Genomic DNA, 20,632 nt, shown 5'->3' on the forward strand with positions numbered 1-20,632 from the left:
AGCGCGGTGCCGTCCAGTGCCGTGCCATGCAATGCAGTGCAGAGCTGTGCAATGCCATGCCATGCCATGCCATGCCATGCAATTCAACGCAATTCAATGCAATTCAACGCAATTCAACGCAGCTCCGCGCTCCACGCGCTCCCCAGCACGCGCCCGCCCACGGGCGGCGCGCGACGCCCCGCCAAGCTCAGCCCGCGCACACGTGACCTCATCACATGCCGGAACCCCGCCCAGCCCCCCGGCCGCAGCTTCCGTCCAATGAGCGGACGGGCGGGCCGTGCATCCACGCGGCGATTGGTCGAGGCGGCCGTCAGTCCGTGGGCGGGGCGGAGGCTCAAAGTCGGGAGGCCCCGAGCGGCGCGGTGCGTGTCTGGGGGGTGCGGGGGTGGTAGCGCGGGGGGATCGAAGGGACGGGCGGGACCCCCGGGGTGGCCGGGGCTGTGCCCAGGGGTGCGCGGTGCAGGCCCGGGTGCGCAGCTCAAGGCTTGGGCCCGGGGGGTGCAGCGCGCCCTCCCCAGCGCGGGGCTGGGCCCCCCGCAGCCGGGGGGGCTGCAGCACGCGGTGCCGCCGGGCTCTGGGGTTCAGCCCAGGGCTCCCGGAGCTGTGGGGCGGCTGTTTGCTGCCCTGGGGCCCTGTGAAGGACACACGGCCGGGCCCTGTTGAACACTGATTAGTTTTGCTGAAGCGATGGGAAACAGAAAGTTGTTGTTTGCAAAGGGGCTGACCCTTTGCTGGAGCTTCACCGCGGTTCCCACCGTTTGGGGCTTTCCAGGGCTGGCACCTGGGCAGGTCCTGTGCCTCCTGCCCGCGCTCTGGTAACCAGACCGTGCCCCGGAGCGCCCAGCAGAGCCCGGTGTGAGGAGGGGTAGAAGTCTGCCCTAGCCCGGAGGGGAAGGGACTTGGCAATGGGAGTGGCAGGAGACTCAGTGTGGGACCCGTGTGCCAGCAGGGATGGCCGGCAGGAGCCAGGACCGGAGCCTGCGGGAGGAGCTGACATGTGCCATCTGCTGCGACCTCTTCAGGGAGCCCGTCATGCTGGACTGCATGCACCACTTCTGCAAGGCCTGCATCCAGGGCTACTGGGACAGCTGCACCCGCGTCCCCTCCTGCCCCCAGTGCCGCCGCGAGTTCCCCGGCCGGGCGTTCCGCACCCACTACCTGCTGTCAGGGCTGGTGGAGAAGGTGCGGCGCTGCAGCTCTCCGGAGCACCGGCACAAGATGCAGGTGAGGGGCTTCTGGCTGGGGGAGAAGGGGTTGGGAGCTGTGTGAGCCCTGTGCAGCCAGTGCAAGCCCAGTGCACCCTCCTCCCACAGCCCTGGGTGTGCTTCACCTGACCCTCCTGCAATGCCACCTGCGTCTCTTCCTGATTCATTCCCTCTCCCTGTTTCCTTCTAAGTGTCTGTCTTTTGCACGCTTTCTTTTCTGGCATTTGTTTCCCCACGCAGCCAGGAGCGCAGGCTGCTTGTGCTGGGTGTGCTGCATGAGGCGCCAGGCCACGCACAAGTTAGTTAACGGCATGCAGGGGTTAAACCTTCTGCAAAGATATGCCAGGCTGGAGATCCCAGTCTCAAAAATAGATTTGTTTCATTTTGCGCACACAATTATAGTTCTCAAGCCTGTGTATCAGGTGCATTCTTCTCCTTACTGCCTTTATAAGAAATCCTGTTGCAGCCACCCTCTAATGCTGGCATCAGGAATTGGGATTGCTCCTGCATCACAGCAGAGTAGTGAAATTGTCTCCTTGCCTTCTTTTCCTCATTCCTGCAGAAGCACCTGGAAGATGCTTTGCAAGCTCGTCAAAAGGAGATGGAGAACTTCTTACAGAGGAAGCATGCGGTGCAGGAAGATATCTGTGGCCTGACGGTAATGCCCTGTGATAGCGGCTTTTTGTACAGCATCAGGGTTAATGTTCATAAAGGATCTGTGTATCGCTTCAGCTGAGATTTAGCTCAGCTTCCTGTAAAGAGCTAGACTAATGGCTATGTAGAGATCTGAACAAACTCCTCTACATGTGTGCCAAAGCCCATCACTACTGAATATTCAGTGGAGGTTTTGAGAGGGGGCATTAAGCACTCCTTTATGCAGTGTTTACAAGGTGTGTTGATGCAGCAGAGCAGGGACAGGGTGAGTGGTGAGAGCTGCCAGCTGAGCAGCCTGTTCTGACCCCACAGCACTGTCACTTTGGGAGAGGGTTAATTCTTGGAAGCTCCAAAATCACCTTGTGTGTCTGGAGGGGTGGCAGCAAAGCTGCAGGAGCTGGGTGAGCAGCAGTATTGGTGCTGCAGGGAGCAGTGGCTTTGTCACTAGGACTGTGTTTGGATTCACTTTGAAGCTCTGGGATGATTTGAGGAGCCCGAGTGCTCTCTATGGGCTCGAGTGGCAGCACTGCCTGCTTGTCACTGAATGAAGCAAGAACAGCCACAGGCCGACTACACTTCCTTCTTGAGTGATGTAGAAATATTAAAAGCCAAGGAAGGCTTTAAGGAAAACACAAGTAGGTCAGAGGCGAGACAAAACTGATGGGAGCCCACCTTCTGACCGGTGTCTCTGATCCCCCCTGCCTGTGCTGTATTTCATACTGCCAGATTTGGAATAGAATTTTGAGGTTAATGAAAAAGTGTTAGCAAATATGCACGTGCACCTGATGTCCCATTGCAGTGGAAGAACTGACTAAGAGGTGTTTCAAGAGCAAAGGAGCGAATTGCTGGTCTGAAGGAGGAGGCCGTGCACATCCTCTGTGGTTGTGGTGTGTCAGCACCTGCTAGAGCCGAGGGGGCTGGGGTGACATGCTGGCTGGTGAAGCTTCAGATGGACTCTGGGGGAGATGAGTTTCCTGCTGGTACAAAGGGATGTGCGTTTCAGGAAGCGCTTCTCAAGAAAACAAGGAGGGCCAAGGTTGCACTTTGATATTAAAAGCTTAAAGATTGGGAAAATAAAACGTCATCGGCTGTCTCTTGTAAACAGGCAGGATGGCAGTGAGGGCACCACAAGGTTGGCTGGCTGACTAAACAACTGGAAAAAAGTGACCTCTGAAAAGAGCTGAATGGGATTTTATCAGCCTTAACTACAGAGATAAGTTTGCGCAGCTCCCCTGTCTCTCCCATACAAACAGGAACCCTGAGAGACGGAGGCGTCAAAGAAAAAGAGCAAGTTACCAGTGTCAGGCAGCTCTGCCTGGGGTCTGGCACAATGTGAAATAAATCCTAACTAACCTGAACAGCTGAGTCTGCGGCTCCAGAAAAGTACAAGAGCTCCAGTCAGGCACACAAGCAAATTCCTGGTGGTGTGGGAGAGGGCTGTGGGCTCCTGCTGTGGCTGTGCAGGGATTTCTAGTTAAGGTGACCAAGCCATCAGTAGAGCTTCCCCCCCACACACACCTCTTTGGCTCTGCAGCCTTGAAAGTTGTCCTTGTGTCCTGTTCTCCATACAAAAATTTGTGAGTATATCTGAGACTCTCCAATTTCCAAAACTCTGTAAGCAGAGTAACGGGCCCAGCCATCCTGTGCACTTACTTGTGTGTTTTAACTGCCAGACTCATCTTCTGCCTTTTCCCTCTGCTCAGAAGGTGTCTGGGGAGCTGAACTTAAAGATCCGGGCAGAGTTTGCCCGCCTTCATCAGATCCTGGAGGAGGAGGAGAGAGCTGTGCTGGCAGAGCTGGGCGAAAAGGAAGAGCAGTCGCTGGCACAGCTGCACAGGGATGTCCTCCGGCTGGAGGAGGGGATGTCGGTGCTGCAGAGGGACATGGAGCGCATAGAGCAGACCCTGAGCAAGATGGAAGAAGTGTCGTTGCTGGAGGTGAGCATCCTTGGCTGACCCTGGCAGGAGGCTGAGGGGTGTTTCAGGATTTGGGATGGGGAGGGTCCTAAATGACAGCACCAGACTCTACCTGAAAGTCACTCTCAGTGCCAGCCCTCTGGATTATCTACACTTGGAGTCTGGAGGCTTTAGTTGTGGTGATCTCTCGGAGGTGGTGGGTCTCAGGAGCCTTCCTCCTTCTCTGCAGCCCCTGTGAAATTGCCTTGGCCGTGGTCCCCAGGCAGCTTCCCCCAGGGTGGGGGGTCCTGGCAGGTTGCTTTCCTCTCTCAGTGCTTCGTGACAGCAGGAGGCAGGACAGGGAGCTTATTTGTGCAGCTGCATGAATTACAGATAGTGACTGCTAATTCTCTCTGCTCCTCACTGCAGGTGGAGAGCCTGGATATCAGGTACGTGTCTGGCATGAAAGAAGCTGATTCCCTTTTCAGGAGCTTATCTCTGTCCCTGGCTGGGACCACATAGGAAAGGGATCTTACCTCAAGTTTTAAAAGCATGACAAATTGCTCAGTGAGCTGCTGGTGCTGTGAGAGGTGGGGGCTGGTCCCCAGCATGTGTTGGATGCTGTCCCCAGGGAGCATGTGTGTTGAGATGTCTGGGCTGCAAGAGCAGGTGGAGGAGATGTGCTGGTTTGGGATGGGTGCAAGGGTCATGCGTGCTGCAAGCAGGAGCAAGGCTGATGCCACAGACTTTGGGTGCTTTGCCTTCTCCTTGCCCTTTCTTGGCTTCTTGCAACTTGTGGGCCTACAAAACTGACCCTGAGGTGCTGGTTTGTCTGAGGCTGTGAGTAGCTGAGGGCCAGAACTGCCACAGGGGAGCATGTCCCTGTCCCCTGCCTCCCTGGGGTCTGCAGTGGGGTGCAGGCCTGGCCTGTTCACCCATGGGGGAGTCCTGTTGGGGTGTGCTGGGTGCTGCTCTGCCATGAGTCACTGCTCTATGAACGGTGCCGCTGGATCTGTCTCAGTCTGCAACACCTCTGCCCCGAGCTCCTTGTGCTGGCGGTAGCACCACATCAGGGGGAGCAAGCAGCCATTGGAGAGGTTTGTGTCCCATCTTTACCAAATCCATCACATGCAGCAGTGTGCTGCAGTCCTGACCGCACTCTTCCTGCGCTGCTCTCTCTGCCCCAGGCCCGTGGTGCGCGTTGAGACCCAGCCTGCCTTCAACCTGCAGCACTACAGGGATAGCCACAGTGGCCCCTTGCAGTACATCTTCTGGAGACGGATGCTGCAGTCCATCTGTCCCGGTGAGCAGATCTGTGTGAGGGATGGATGTGCTGGATGGTGGCTGGGGATGCTCTGCACAGGGAAGATACAACCAGTAAAATGCCGTGCTTGGTATCTCCACAGCTCCTGCCCCACTCACCTTTGACCCTGAGTCAGCCCACCCCAACTTGGTCTTCTCCAGAGACCTGACAGCAGTGACAGAGAGGAATCGGGCCCAGCCTGTCCCCATCAGCCCCCGGCGCTTCCTTCAGTGCGTCAACGTTCTCGGCGCACAGACCTTCGACAGCGGCCGGCACTACTGGGAGGTCTGGGTGGGCAGGAAAACCAAGTGGGACCTGGGGGTGGCCGCCAAGTCTGTGGACCGGGCAGCGAAAGTCAAGCTGTGCCCCGAGAACGGCTACTGGACACTTCGCCTGCGGAACAGGACGGAGTACTGGGCCACTGCCACCCCATGGGTGCGCCTTACTCCCCGCCGCCCACCCTGGAAAGTCGGGGTCTTGCTGGACTGCCAGGAGGGCACTGTCACCTTCTTTGATGCTGGGGACATGTCCCACCTCTTCACCTTCCACCAGGTCTCTGCGGAGAGATACTGCCCCTTCTTCAGCACCTGCTTCAGCGATGGGAGGGTCAATGTGGAGCCCATGCGCCTCTGCCACCTGGCCCTGTGAGGGACGGGGGAAGTGGCGTGCTTTGGGGACACCAGCCTGGCTGCCTGGGGCCGTGCTGGAGGCCAGTTCTGCACACATGGACCTGTTGGGTGTTGGAGGGGCTGTTCTGGTTTCAGTTTTGGGAGGAAGGAGGGGGATGAATCTCTTCCCAACTCCCATCTGCCCTCTTTTGTCTGTCCCATGGGCTGTGGTTGCTGCACTGCATTGCCAGAGGTGCCTGGCACCCCTTGAAGAACAACCTTCCACCATTGCATGGTTCCATGACCGCAGCAGAGGTGGCCGTGGACTCCTTGCACCTCCTGTTCCTCCTTGTTCCTGCCCGTACACCCTGTGGAGGAGGACAGCCATCCCTGATCACCATCAGGTGACACTTGACTCTGTGTCCCCACAATGGGCTTTCTCTGCTCAAATTGCTTCATGGGGACAGGCCCTGCGCCCAGGCCAGCGGCAGAGGGAGCTCGGTGCATGGTGTGGGACCCACCGCAGCCCAGGGACTGCAGCTGCCTCCCCTCTGCTTAATCACCATTAAAGCTCATTAGAAAGACTGGTGCCTGCTGGACCTGCTCATGTCTTGTGAGCTGGGTGGCATCTACTCTACTGGGGTGTAGCACAGCCTGGGGGCACAGAGCAGCCCCCCCAGCCCCTGCTCCAGCCCTGGCTCCCTTCTCCCTGCAGCACAGGAGCTATGAAGTCACCGCTTTTGCTCAGCCTTTCCCTTGGAGTGCTCCCTGCACATCTTGCAGGGGCTCTTGGGCTTTTGCAGTTTACCCCCTGTATCAGGCTGTTTGGCAACAAGGTGGGGCTGAGGGGGGTTGTCTTGTACCCCTTCCTGGGTTTTAAGATTCAGTCTCCTCTGCCCTGCTTGGCTCTTAAGGATTTGTGTATGTGAAAAATGCCAAGTCCTGTTTCTGGACAATTCCACGAAAGCCTTGGCAGCCTGTGCTGCTGGGAGCAGGCGGTGCCAGCACAGCCCTTTGTCCATCAGCCCCCCCCCGGTAGCACCCTCCCTGCAGGAGGGCAGCTTGGGGCTCCTGGAGGACCAAGTGGAGTGGATTAGGCTGCTGCAGGTCATGCCGGGGGGGTGCGGCCGCATTCCCCAGCTTGCTTGGCCCCACTTTTGAGTCTGGAGGTGCTGGGGTGGGTCAGGGCTGGGCTGGTGGGGGCCACAGGTGGGAGGGAGGATGGTAGTGCTGGGGTGGGTGAGATCATTGTGTTTATTCCACTCAAATCCACTCCGGGTCAAAGCAGAGGCTGGAGCTGCCCTGATCTCGTGTAGCCCCTGGTGCTGGCTGGAACCTGTGAATTCCATCTCTGGAGGCTCAGCTTTCTGGGCCATGGAAAGGGCCAGGCACAAGGGCTTTCCAGCTGCCGCAGCTGGGCACAGGGACACTTACCAAAGCAAGTCCTTCACTGGTCATCCCCCTGCACAGTGGGGGCAGGACCGGGGACCTTGTCCTCCCATGGATCCATGAAGGGCATTCTCCCTTATGGTGCAGCACCACTGCAGCGTGCCAGAGCTGGGATTTGCTGTAGCACCCAGTTTTGGGGTTGTCAAATGCCTGTGCCAGGGCAGGAGAGGACTTTGTGGTCAGCCGGAGGGGAGGATGGTCCCCAGGGGTCCCCAGCTGGGCTTTAGCTGGTGAGTTCTGCCCCTTCCCTGCTGAGCCCCTGGGATAGACTTGGCCTCCTCTGCTGGCTCCTGCCGTGTCCTCTCGCTGCCCCTCAGCTGAAATAAAGAGTGCAGAAAAAAGAGCTGTTGGCTTGGAAATGCTGCTATGAGCGGGGCTGTAACCCGCTCTGCCAGGGCTGGCAGCCTCTGCAGGAAGGTCAGGCTGGTTTGATCACAGCAGGGGGCCTGAAACCCATTGCCTCCCTGACCTGCTCTGAAACCGCAGGCAAATAAGGCTGGGCAGCAGCAGGCAGCTGTCCCTGAGGTGTGATGGGGAGCGGATCTGCCAGGCGCTGGCAGGCAGCGAGCACAGCCAGGCTCCGGCGCTGCCAGCTCCCGCTGCCGTGTGCCGCGGGGGCCGCCGCAGCGGCACGAGCTGCTGGCGTTTTGCTGCCACGTGTGCCAGTGCCATCGCCACCACCTCCTACACCTTCCCCTTGCCAAAGGCAGAGCTGGAGAGTGGTGAAATCTGCTTATCCCAAATCCCTGGGCTGAGCAAGCTCGCGAGGAAGCACATCCTTCCTCCTCGCCAGGCTGTGTGGGGTGGCTGTGGTGCGCCGCTCCCAGGCAGAGCCGCGTTTTGGGGTATAATGTCCTCACCTGGCGCTGTCTGTGGGGAAGGGCTGTGGCAGGAAGGCTGGGGCAGCAGAGCCCCTGCCTGCAGCATGTACGGCAGCTCCTGTGAGTGAGGAAAAAGCTGCTCCGAGCTGCCGTACATGCAGTGTTAGCCAGGCAAGGAAATACTGCTGCTGTTAAATGCTGTCTGGAAAATGCATTTCACTGATAAATGCAGAGTAGAAACCACAGGTATGGTGTGATTGCAGTTACCAGCTGGGCGTGGCCCTGGGTTCAGGCAGGAGAGGATGGGGATGGGAGAGCCCGTCTCTGCTCCAGCACCCAGGCTCTACCATCACAGGGCTGTTCTCGCCACCTGCTCCCAGGACCAAGCTGTACTTTCCCTGCGGGTTACCTTGTCATTTTATCCATGGGTGTTCTCGGAGCCACCCCAGCGTGCTTTTCCCATAGTGTGCCTGGGGCTGTGCATTGTCCTGCAGCTCCTGCCCTGCCCTCCCACTGCGACGTGTCTGTGTCTTTTCTGTGCTTTGGGGAAGCCTTTGCTTCCTCGGGTCCCCCCACGCGCTGGAAGAGGGACAGGATTTTAAAATAAGATCCTTTTGTTTCCCAGGGCGGAAACAATGGAAAGGTCCCATCAGTCCCACAGTCACCCTGTGTTTGTGATGGAAAATTCCCCGTTGTCGTGGGGCGAGTCGTCCCCGGTGTCCTGCCATTAGATGGCAGCATGGACGGGCTGGTCCCGGCCACCACCACCTGCACGGTGCCACATTTGGACTGCAATGGATGGATGATGCCAAGTTCCCTTGATTTTTGGAGTGCCAGGGGATCCCGTTCCCCACAAGCCGAGGGCAGACCCTCTGCTCTTCTCGCGCTCAGCCTCTCCAGGCAGCCCTCGGGCTGTGCATTTTGTCCAGCATCTCAGCAGTGCGGTGTGATTCATCCCCCCATCACTGTTCGCATCTCACCACCTCGCCGCTCATCTCAGGTGCGTGATGACCCTGGATGCTCACAGTGGTCCCCAGCACAGCTACACTGCCATGGCGGAGAGCTCCACAGCTGCCCCATCTCTGGTCATGGCCCCTGGCACAATCTCAGCTCCCCGTGGCACTGTGCCATGCTGCCCCTCTGTGTGGTCCCCAGCTCTGCCTCATCACCCCGTCATCATGGCAAGTTTTAAAAATCTCCCTCCAGAAAGTTGCAGGGGTTTGAGCATCCACCTGGGATGGAAGGACACCATCACTTTCTGTTCCTTCTGCATCGAGGAAGGACGTGGTCCAAGATGAGTGTGCTGAAGAGCAATGCAGCTGGCATTCTCAGGGTTAAAAACTCACTAATTGGGCCCAGGGGAGTTGAGTAAAATAACTTACATGGCTTTGAGCCCTTCTGCCGGCTCTGAGAGGGGCAGGGTGATTTCTTCCACGGGTTTGGCAATGAGAGCACTTGAGCGCACAAGAAGTTTTCATGTCTTTTCGAAGCCATGAGCACATGGTTTTCATTCAAGCTGGCTCTTCGCTGTCTGCCAGCATGCATAATTAATAAACCCCCGGGGTGCAGTGTGGGGCTGTGTTAATTTATCTGTTCAGCGCTCCTCGGGTGCGCAGGCAGCCGGCCGGGCTGTGCCCACTGAGCCGCCGCTCTCCCAAAGCTCTGCCACCACCTCCATCTGCAGCGTCTTCACAGTGGGTTGGCACCGAGCGGGAGCTGCTGTCGCTGGCGGTGGCAGCGGTGTGGGAGCAGCACCACTGGCATGCGTGGAGCAGCACCGGCACTGTCCTGCTGCCAGCGTCGCGGTCGTGTGCATCAGTTTTGGTGTACACCTGCCAGAGCGGGGGGTGTGCTACGTGTAACGATACTCAGGGGCAATGTGGCAGCTTCACACTGCTGGCAGTGTGCATGGGTGGAGGGCATGAATGGGGGCCCCTAGTGCTACCCCAAATGAGTAGGTGTGCAAGTGTGTGCACGCAGGTTGAGGAAGTGCATGTGCTTCTTTGTGTGCCCGGGGGGTGCAGGAGAAGCGGGGCTGCAGGGAGTGTGTGCAGGACTGTGTGCCTGAGTGTGTGCATACAGGTGTGAGGTATGGGCTGGGGGGGGCATGCAGGCATGAAGGTGCATGTGCAGGCAGATGTGAGATGGGTATGTTCACATGACGTGTGTGCACACCAGTGCGAGAGGGTATTTGTGTGCATTCCTTCTGGTCCCAGAGGTCAGGGTGTGTACGCAGGGCATTTGCACACAGGGGTGATGTGCACGCACACAGATGCAGGTGGGAGGTACAGAACTGCACACAGGCGTGCAGGCTGTGTGCTCACATGAGTATGCACACAGGTGTGAGGGTGCTCCTGTGCACGTGGGGCAGGGATGATGCACACCCATGCACACAGGTGGGGCACACCCCTGCACCCAGCTGCGGGGATGATGCACACCATGCACGCAGGTGTGGGACACCCATGCACACAGGTGCATGGGGATGCAGACACCCACGTAGGTGCGGGGGTGCAGACAGACACCCCACCGGTGCCCGGAGCCGCAGGTGCGCCCCCCCGCCCCGCCCGCCGCCCCGCCCCGGCCCGGCCCGCCCCGCCCCACCGCCCGCCCGGCGCCCCGCGGGTTCGGCGAAGGGCGGCGGGCGGCCCGGGCGGGCGGAGGAAAAGGAAGCGGCCCCGGTGCTCCCCGCCCGCCGCCGCAGCTGGGGCGCGGCGGGAGCAGAGCTCGGGAGCGGGGCGTTCCGCTCCGCATCGCTCCGCGCCGCCCCGCACGGACCTGCCCGCAGCCCCGGAGATGAAGAGAGTTTGCACCCTGTCCCTCTGGCTCTGGCTCGGCTTTGTCTCGGAGGCAGGTGAGCGCTGCGGGCTGACCGCTCTGCCGTCCGCCCCGCACCTGCGGGCGCGCTGGGGATGGGGCTGCTCCGGCGGGACGGACCGGGCGCTGCCGCCCGCATGTTCCCCCGACCCCGCACTGGCCGCCGCGGTGTCCCTCATCCCGGACAGGGACGTGCCGTGCTCCGGCGCTCCCCGCTCCGGGGTCCCCCATCCCCGACGAAGACCAGCGCTCCGCGGCCCGAGGTCCTCAATCCCCGACGGGGACCGACACAGCCCGTCGCGGCGTCTGCCAAGCCCGGCACAGCCCACCCTGGGGTCCTCTATCCCCGACGGGGACACGCCGCGGTGCCCGCCCGGGTGTCCCCGACGGCTGTGACAGTGTCCCTGCAACGAGGGGACAGGACGGGAGGACCCTGCTGCCGTCCCTGCAGGGTCTGGGGTCCTGGGGAGCCCACAGCATGCCCGTGCCACGGGTGTGCTCGCTGCAAGCCGGGAGAAATGGTATTGGGCTCTTGTAGGAGGAATTTCTCTGTGCAGGGAAGTGCCTGCCTGGGAGGGACAGATTGAAGGCTGGTTCGCTGCTCTGTTTATTTATTTTTTCATGCAGACAGTCATTAATTTGTGAGCACTGGGCAGCGCACTGGGGAGGAAGGCGTGAGCAGGCGGTGGTCCCTGCGATGCCGTCCAGCCTGCCTCTCCCAGCCAGTCGCTGGCAGCTCTGGTCTGCCTGGGAAGTCACCCAAGGCAGGTCCTGGTGAAATGGCTTTTCCTCCCCATAGTGTTTCTGGGGCAAAAGGCTGTTGGGCAGTGAGTTGAACCCCTTGGCCATGAGGGGCCATGGCAGAGATGGGGCTGCAATGCACTTCCAGAGAGCAGAGACTGTGGGGCAGAGCAGAGCTGGGTGGGTGCTGCTAGGGCAGTGGGGATGGGGCACCGGCCCCACTTCCCCCAGGGAAGCTCCTGCTTGCACAGGTAAAGCATTTACAGCCCAGGTCAGAGTGAGACTGACAGAAAGTTAGTAATGCTGGAAGCTTGCAACGTGGGGAGATGAATTTTGGGAGCATAAATAGAATTTTCTGTAGCCTCAGCTCAGTGACTCACTGTCATCGGCAGGATTTGCTGCCATCGTTGAAGTGAGCTCACGGGAGGGCTGCAGGTCTGGCCATGGAGGTGCAGTATGGACAGCATCACCAGCAGCAGCACTGTCAATCCGCTCTGCCCAAAGTGCTGCTGATGGGGCTCTGGTGCCATGGGGCTGAAGGACCCACTGAGCTGCCAGAGCTCAGGGGGAGCTCCAGGAGGCAGGGCAGAAAGCAACCTGCTGCTGGTGGCATCGCAGCGGGAGCTACAGCTGTTCGAAGCTCTCTTGTTAGCAATTTGCAAAGCATCATGTAGCTGTTCTCGGGTTCTTTCATCTCCTGGAGGTGCAGGGAGCTGTGCCTGGGAGGCTCTGGCCAGCACGGCTGCGTGATGTGTGGGTCTCGTCAGCGCGGGGATGTGCTGAGCTTTGAAGCTCTCCAGCACTGCCTGATAAGTGCAGCGATGAAGGGCAATGTGGAGCTCATCTGGGGGATCGTACTCTGGCGATTTGCTTCCTCTTCTTCCATTCTACACGAGACCAATTTGTCTGTGTGTAAAGGACCCACAAATTCCTCATTAACTATAATCCCAACTGTGTGTAAATGTTTGCTCCCCTTGGAAGGGGGTGTGAGGTTCTTCAACCTGGGAAGGGTGAAATACTCATCTCAGAATCATGAAAGGTCTGTTCTGGCTCTGTGTCTTGCTTGTTCTGCACGCCGGTACCTGGTTAAATGCCTCAGCACTAAGACGGGATGCCGTGTGTAAGAGTGTGCAGGCTCTCCCTACGTCCCAGCTCCGCAGTGCTCCCAGGATGGAGGTGGAGAGCTGCCCTTTGCAGGCTGTGAAATGAGGGGAGAAGGTGGAGGTTCAGCCCCAGCATCCCAGGGCATCTTGATTTAACCCTTTGTGGGTGGCGACGAGAGCATGCGCTCCCTGAGCCACCACGCTCTGGGTGCAGAGCAGCACTGACCACCTCACAGCCAAATGATCCCCCTGGGGACTCCAGCTTGCTGCTTTCAAGAGCACATGTGCTTTGTGTGAGGGAAGGGTCTGTGCTTGTGTAGGACCTGAGCCGATTACGTTGGCTGCCACTGCCTGCCCTCCTCTAAGATCAGACAGACCTCCCTGGCCGGGTGCTTGAACAGCCCCGCACTGATCATGCCAGCAGCAACATTCGCCTTTGCAGCTGGGGAATTGAAGCAGTTGCTTTATTGCAAGTAATAAATGTGGCCCAATTCAGCAACACCCTTTCATGCAAAAGCCTGCGAGTGCACAACAAACCCCATTCTGGCTTAACCCAGTCACTTGTTAGTGATGAGGTAGAGCCAGGGCCTCCGAGGAGGAGGTGGGCGATGGGAGGGATGCAGCCCATGGTCCCCGGGGGCTGCCAGGGTGGGGGCAGCCCCCCACCTTGTGCCCCACCGTCTGCCTGGGGACAACTTCACATGAATGGGCTGCATCTACCACCCTGGGATTCAGCTTGGGCACACAAGCCCGTGGCTTACTGCCTGCACAAACAGTTTGTTGCTAAGCTCAATTTGACATGTCGTTCGGGGGGACGCTCCCCCGGCAGCACAATGTCCCCAGCCAGCGCAGGCCGGGCGGGAGGGGGTTTCCTCCAGCATGTCCCACCCGACTCCGCTGCCTTTCTCCTGCAGGCTTGCTCTGTGTGGGATCGCTGTCCCCAGGGTGTCCCTTGGCCCCGTGTTGCTGCGGTGTTTTCCAGGGCAGGCGTGGGAAGGGCAGGTGCTCCCAGTCGGGAACCGGCTGTTCCCGGCGTCCCGGGGCAGTTCCTGGAGAGCGAAAGGGAGAGCGGGATCCCACGGGAACGGCGGCAGGAGGGGACCGTGGCCAGGCAGCAGTTTCTCCGATGCTGTACAGGGCATCCGTGGAGCGGAGGAGGTCGCTTTGCAGAGCGGCTGCTGAGGTGAAGTTGGTTCTTGATGGGCCCCTGCCCAGCTCTCAGCAGCTCTGGGGAGCACTGTGGGCCTTGGAGACAGTGCCCATCTCACCCACCTTCTCCTCAACCACTTAAGCAGATGCAGCAGAGGCGTTTTCAAATGATCGTGGCATCTTTGCATTCCGCCTGCTGTACTGCAACAGCCCCAAGCAATGGGGGCAGGCTAGGGGGCTCCCTCAGCCCCGTTTTGGGTAGAGTCTGTGTATTTAAACCCAGTGATGGGGGAAAGCTGCAGTAAGCCCGAGGTGGTGGGGATCCCGAGGGGTCCTGCAGGTGTGGGGGGAAGCAGAAAGCCCTGCGATAGCCGGACGCCGCAGGCTGCGCTGGGATGGGGACCTGCAGCGGAGGAGCAGCGGTTGTGGTGGTTTCCGTGTGAGGAATGACTAAACGTCGCAGGGCTCTTCCGCTGGGGAAGACGGGCTGGGGCATTGTGACCGAGGGCTGCAAAATCACAGCTCGGCTGGAGAAGGCAGTTCCTGGGGGGTTCCCGTGCTGGGAGGATGCAGAGCGTGGCAGGGGGTTGTGGATTGTTGCACGCCACTGTGCAGTGGTGGAGCTCATCACCACGGGGCCTTGTGGGTGTTAGACCTTTGCCTGGGTCCAAAGGCAGTTGTGCACGGGAAGATATGTGGGTTTGCAAGGAAAAAAATCCACAGGTGGTTAGTTAAAGCTGAAGGTCCCCTTTCCTACTGTGGACTGTGAGCCAGAGGTGCTCAGCACCATGTTTCACTGTGACCTGCCCCAGGCAGCTCCTGCAAATCTCCACCCGGGCAAGGGGCAGCGGGGAGCTGGGCATTTGGCCCTGAGAGGGTCCCATGCCAGCTGGGTGCCATGGGGGGGGACAGCAACCTGTCTGGTGTGTGCCAATGTCTGCTGGGGATGCCAGAGCTGAGCCTTGCTCTGGGCTAGAGCTGGAATTATCTTTTGTCCTTCATTAGGAAAAGAAACACTACTGCAGCTGCACTGGCATCTAGTGACTAGTTAAATTAATTCCAGGGTTTTTATTGCCTCTGGCTATCCCAGACCTTTGTTTCTTGTTTCATGTTGTTAAAAGGGAGGGTTAGCCGGGTCCCAGGGGGGCTTTTTCTCTCTGGTCAAAATAGTTGTGATGTTTTCAGCACACAGTATTATTGCCTATCTGTGGTGCCTCATTATTAACGCAAAATAGTGGAAGTGGAGGTGGCCTGTGGTCAACTTGGCAAGGAGGCGTGAGGCCTTGAGCCCAGCGCGACCACTCGTTTTGTTGAGTGGCCATGGGCAAATCGCTCCATCTCTAGGTGCAAGTTGAGCAAAAGGAGGGTGAAAACCTGGCCCCATGGCAGCCAGTGGCGAAACTCCCACTAAGTTTTATACGCTAAGGATATTAAGCGGGGAGTCTCTCCTGGAGTCATTTCCCTGCTGAGGTAGCAGAAACAGGTTTCAGCCAGTGACTTATATTTCACCTTACAACTTCTCCCACGTGTGAACTGTTTTTCTTGCTGCTTTTCTGCCCCCTCCTTCCATGGTGAGGATCTCCAGCGCAGGCTTTGCGGGCCAAACCTGGAGGTGCTGTGGGACAGATGTCATGTGCTAATGAGGGAGGATCGGTTTCGGAGGTCAGGAAAATACTCCAGACTGGGGAAGCAGAGAACGGGGTGGTGGGGAAAGGCAAGAGCTGTGGTCTCCTCTTCTTTGAGCATGTAAGAACCAGGCAGCTGCTCTGCTTCTATGCAGTGAGAGGCAGCGGCGACCCTGGGGCTGTTCCCAGGAAGGACCACGAGAAAGGGCTGAGCAGGTTGCTGACCCTCTTGGTCTTTATCCCCCATTACCAATGGGCAGAGCTCTGGAGCGAGCAGAGAGAAAGAGGAGGAAAGATTTTACCTGTCTGCAGTGGCCAGTCCGCTGTTGGTTACAACTCTCAGCAGAGCCTGGAAAAGCCCAGATCCAGTTGCAGAGCGCTTAGTGAGAGGATAAGCTCAACCCTGCTCCCCAGTCTCAGCGCATGCAGAGTAGGAAGCGCTCAGAGTAGCTCAGTGATGCTTTCGGGGCCCGTTGCTGCCCTGCGAGGTGCAGCCACCCACCGGTGTGTGGGCACAGAGGGGTTAAGCCTTCTCCTGGCTGCAGCTCCACTTGTCTGGGTGAACGCCAGCCAGTGCACTGAGTCCTGCCACCTCGCTCTGCCGTGCTGGTGCCAGTGGCACAGCACCCATGTGCCATCCCACCGCAGTGTCACTGCACGGCATGGCAAAGCCACCCACCTGGGCAGGCTCCGGGGGCCGGGGCAGCCCCCTGGGGAAGGGTTAAGCCAAGACAAGCGGTGCCAATGCCAGGCTGGGTGTCCAGGTTCTCCCTTGGCGAAGGTCAGCGGTGGTTCATGGGAAAGGAAAAATTGGCAGCTGGGCCGGATGTCCCTGCATTTCCCCTCTTCCTGCAGCCGCCTGAACGACGTTCCTTATTTAGCTTTCCTGACGGACAGGAGGAATCTGATGGCGGAAACTGTCACTGCCTGATAACAGCTCAGGGACCCCTTTATGATGGGCGGCATGGCAGGGAACGGGGCAGCGCTCCTCTTTGCCGGGAGGGGATTGCCAGGCAGCTGGGGCTGCCCTTTGCACCGGGTTTTTGGGGGTGGCCGCGGGAAGGGCACTGGCAGCCCTTCCCTTTGTGCTGGTTTGTGTACAAACCCCCTCAGTACTATTTAAAAGACTCTTAAGGCCAAGAAACTATGGCGCATATATATATTACGCTGGCATTTTTTTCTTTCTTCTGGTGAGGCATGTGAGCTGGTGGAAAGGGCTGTGGATGGGGAGTGGGGAGGCATGGAACAAAGCTGCCCCACCAAGGTTTGAGACCAGGCGAGGCTTTCCACTCGCTGGCAGTGAGGATGTGAAGGGCAGCCGGGACTGGGACACATCAGCAGGAGCTGGGAGTGATGACCAGCACACACATCAGTACTGGCACTCACTCCCATACCAGGATGCTCTGACGGAGCAGATAAACACTGCAAAAGGGATGTTACTTCACGGTTTATTGTCCCCAGCTTTCTCTCCATAGAAGATGGCATCTTGCTAGTGTCTGAGCCATTCTCATATATGTGCCTATGGTGACCAGCCCCAAAACCACAAAAGGTCCTGAAATACAGCCTATATTTCAATATATCCATAGATTTTTTTTTTTTTATCTTGCATGTGTGGAGGCCACCAGACTGCTCCCATACCAATAAGAGCATTGTTTCCATGGCAATTAATGTATTTAAAAAGGGCAGAATGTATGGCGAGACTGTATTTTTTAAAGAGCAAGCCCTAAGCAAGGCAGCCCTTACCACTGGACTGTACACTGGACACTCAGTTTTACTCTGTGCAATGCACTATGCTTTATGTTGGGATGCAAAGGCTGTGCTACAGCCTCACAGCCCTGAGATCACCGGTCCTCTGCTGCTCAGGGAATCTTGTGTTCCCTGGGCTGGTTAGAGCTGTGTGCTCCAAGGTGCATGTCCAACCATTTCAGTTTTGTCTGAGCAATATTAAAACTCTCCTTGCAAGACTGAAGACCTCAGCAGGAACTCTCATGGGTTGTTTCTGTGCTCTGAGCAATCTGCTGTACGACCAGGTCACCAACTTAGTATCCGTGAGTTGCAGGATTGGAGTTTAGGTCATCAAGCTATTCTGGTAGCTCAGGACCGAAAGCTTCTCATTTCAGCTACGTTCAAACTCCTTTGTGTTTGCTTTCTGTCATAAAGCAGCAGAGGCAGGGAGACTGGTACAAAGGGAATTGCTGTATTCGTGTTTGTTTACTGCTCTATCAGTGCCACAGGTGCGTGCTGAACTGGTGGACATGGCAAGGAAGCAGGAGTTCCTGCCCCAAACCTCAGTGCACGTTTCAAATGACCATGCTGGGGTTGGGGTACCCACGGGGGATAACAGGGTTTGGTCTCCTCCTGGCTATTCGGAGACAGAAAAAACAGGAAAATTCATATTACAAGTTATTTGTTTAAAATTACGCGTGTTTCTTATGGTGTCACTTCCTAGTGTGACACACAGTCGCCTTTGCAGCGAGGTGAATTAACTTCCTGCTGTACCTTCCTGGGCAGGAGTCATCTCACCCAGTCCCCATCACACAGAACTTTAGTGTGTAGCGTAAGGCACTTGCTCTATGGTCAGCGGGGGGAGAAAGGCTTTTTTGGAGACACTCCATCCCATCCTCAATCTGATGCTGAAGGAGCTGTCTTTGGGGAGGTCCCCAGGTGATGGCAGAGACAGCTCCCAACCCACGCAGTGTCTGCACCTGTGCACGTCCCCAGGACTGGCAATGCCCCTCTGCCAGGTTGCATTTCACCCCCCAATCCATCCTCTTCCTCACTGGCCACCCTGGCTCCTTCCATTGTGGCAGCTGTGCCAGGGGACAGGCACAGTCCGGCAGAGGGTAAAATGAAAGAACAGCATCAACCAAAACAACTGATGGCCCCAGTCTCGGGAGACGTGGCCAGGAGGAGGCTGGGAGGCAGTGGGATCATGTGGAATGAGCAGCAGACAAAGGAAGGAAGTTTTTATTACTGGGCCAAATCCTGAAGTCCTTCAGTTGTATTTAGGCAAATGTCTCAATGACTTCAGTGGAGACTGGTCTGAGCAAAGAGAGAAAAAAGGGCTTCAGGATCTGGCCCCTGGGTAATTGTGTCACATGAGCAGCTTATAAAGAATTTCCAAGCTCATGATGGCTTTCCTGAGCAGTCAGCACTGGCCACCGAGCAGCACGCATGGCAGCCAGGCCTCCTGCCTGGGTCACCGTCCCCTTCCTTTCAGGGGATGCAAGCACCCGTCCCACCAGTGGGTGTACCGTTCCGGCTGCTGGCACAGCTTTGTGCAGCTTGGCAGACCCCGCAGTGCCAGCCAGGTGCACCAAGTTGGGTAGTGGTTCCACAAGTTTGTGAAGTTCTGTCTGCAAGTTCATGAGACCCAGGAGACCCACAGAGGGTTTTGGGGTCCTCTGTCAGCTGTCTGAGTTACAGAGGCACATGGACCCTTCATGCAGCAAAGAAGTCTATAAAATATTTGCTGGTTTCATGTATTCCTCCCAAAAATCTACAAAAAGCACAGGGCTGCGTTGCAGAGCCTGGAAAACCCTCCATCATTTTCCCTGTGTGTGAAAGGTCCCCTGTTGGCTGGGGGATGTGTGTACATGTCTGCACGGACACATGTGTGTGCTGCCAGGCTCAGCTCTGGGCTTGGCCCTCTATCTGTGACTGTTGTTCCCCCATTTCTGAATTACTGGCGTGTGCTGAGATTAATGTTAAATATAGTGACCTAAAAAAATAAATACTGACAAAAGTAAGGGTCAAGTCAATAGTTTCCATGGACAACAGTAAATCTTGATATTTGCTAAGGCAAGAAGGTTGGGCACGAATTGTGGTTTATACTCAGATTTGGAAACTGCCAGCTCAGAGTGGTGGCAGAAGCAAAATTGCATCCAGCGGAGGTGACGGCATCCAGTGCCCACAGAAATCCATCACTTGCGCGTTGGGTTGTCCCAGCCTGAGCAGAGTCCCCAGTGAGGTGTAATCCGGTCTAAGTGGCCATCATCCCTTCATCACACTGCAGTGCCTGGCCCCTGGGAAGCAAAGGGCAGAAGTTTAACGGCGTGTCCCAAAAGCGTGGTGGCCAGCTGTGGTGCAGGATGCTCCCGTGGGATGTGTGTGCATTCACAACAAGCAAATCCCTGCGCCACTGCGTGGGCAGTGTGTGGTCCTTGTGCTGGAATGAGACATGGGAGAAGCAACCACCTTGCCTGCAAACAGAATTACCCACCGATGCCTTTGTAAAGCAATTTAGCTAATGTAGCTTACGTCTGGGCCTGATGACTCCTCATTTAGTTTCTTAGTTGTTGCATAGTTGTTGCCAAGCTATCAGGCTCAGGAGGCCCTGGGCTCCTCTAAGTGCTAGCTCTGATGGTACTGCTGGTGCTGGGATGGGAGCAGGGCTTACCCTGGCCTTCATCTCCAATCTGTGCTGTGATGTCCCCGTGCACAAGTGAAGGGGAACCACAGCGTACCCCATACTGCCCTGTTCTGGGCAAACAGGCTCAGACCCCAGTATGTGTCCCCTTGAGTGACAGTGTTGTGGTGGCATTTTGCTATTTGGTCCAGTAGATCTACCACATTTGCTTGCTCGTGTGCTACAAGGACTAATGGAGGCAACCAGAAGGCATGGATGGTAGCTTAATATCCCCAGTTTGAACACGTAAGCATGGGTTTTGATGTCCCCAAACCTCCTGTGTTGTAGGGTCAGGAAACTTTCCAATGACACTGGTCACACCAGAATTGTGCTCATCCCAAGACATGATGCCCACCACTGGGGTGCCTACATTGCATAATTTCGCCCTTCCACAACACTCAGCATTTCACAATACCGGGTGTTTCAAAAAGACGGACTTCATTTCAAAGCAAAATGATTTCAAATGGGGTCCATCTTTTTGAAACACCCTGTATTTATGGCCTCTCCTCACCCTTGGCTGCTTAGACAAATAAAGCTTAATGCATCCTGAGGCAGTTAATCCCTGGCTCTCCAGCCTCCCAGCAATACCAAGGCCTGGGTGGCATTTCAAAGAATGCACTGGGGGAGAGGGGAAGTGCTGGGGTCTCTCTTTTATATGGTGGTGGAAATACAAGCCTGCCCTCATTGAAGATAAGTGGTGTCGGCCCTGCTAAGCTCCTGCTCAGAGGTTGTAGCAGTGATGGAAGGCAGGAGACTCTGCTCAGCGTTGGCCCTGCAGTAACCTTTGCCAAAAGAAAAACACTTCTTAGCACAATAGTAGATTTAAAAAAACCAAACCAAAACAAAACAGGGCCCCA

The 20,632-nt window shown here is 57.2% G+C and overlaps 2 protein-coding genes across 6 annotated transcripts in view; both read left to right on the plus strand.

The window, feature by feature from the left end:
• Nucleotides 1–303: 303 nt before the first annotated feature.
• LOC135993940 (zinc-binding protein A33-like) lies at nt 304–6,249 on the plus strand. Of its 2 annotated transcripts, none has more exons than XM_065644159.1 (7): nt 304–362; nt 950–1,224; nt 1,768–1,863; nt 3,563–3,796; nt 4,184–4,203; nt 4,942–5,057; nt 5,161–6,249. In XM_065644159.1, exons 2-7 carry the CDS (start codon nt 952–954, stop codon nt 5,703–5,705), a joined length of 1,284 nt encoding a protein of 427 aa, XP_065500231.1. In that variant the 5' UTR covers nt 304–362; nt 950–951; the 3' UTR covers nt 5,706–6,249. The 2 variants fall into 2 exon arrangements, with proteins under 2 accessions (XP_065500231.1, XP_065500232.1); XM_065644160.1 differs by lacking the exon at nt 304–362 and adding an exon at nt 409–853.
• Nucleotides 6,250–10,588: 4,339 nt separating this feature from the next.
• Nucleotides 10,589–20,632, plus strand: part of FLT4 (fms related receptor tyrosine kinase 4) — a 59,037-nt gene continuing 48,993 nt past the window's right edge. For all 4 annotated transcript variants that reach the window (XM_065643971.1, XM_065643973.1, XM_065643972.1 and 1 more), the window contains exon 1: nt 10,589–10,786. In XM_065643971.1, the coding sequence (XP_065500043.1) occupies nt 10,729–10,786 (58 nt within the window). In that variant the 5' untranslated portion in view covers nt 10,589–10,728. The remainder of the gene's footprint in view (nt 10,787–20,632) is intronic.

The sequence above is a fragment of the Caloenas nicobarica genome, chromosome 13 (genome assembly GCF_036013445.1).
Source record: "Caloenas nicobarica isolate bCalNic1 chromosome 13, bCalNic1.hap1, whole genome shotgun sequence".
Lineage (NCBI taxonomy): Eukaryota > Metazoa > Chordata > Aves > Columbiformes > Columbidae > Caloenas > Caloenas nicobarica.

What these genes read in the sequence shown, in the direction of transcription:
- LOC135993940 (XM_065644159.1), top strand. Translation starts at nt 952, where the DNA reads ATGGCCGGCAGGAGCCAGGACCGGAGCCTGCGGGAGGAGCTGACATGT. An exon ending in AGCACCGGCACAAGATGCAG is followed by an intron (nt 1,225 to 1,767) that starts GTGAGGGGCTTC and finishes TCATTCCTGCAG; the next exon opens with AAGCACCTGGAAGATGCTTT. An exon ending in AAGATATCTGTGGCCTGACG is followed by an intron (nt 1,864 to 3,562) that starts GTAATGCCCTGT and finishes CCCTCTGCTCAG; the next exon opens with AAGGTGTCTGGGGAGCTGAA.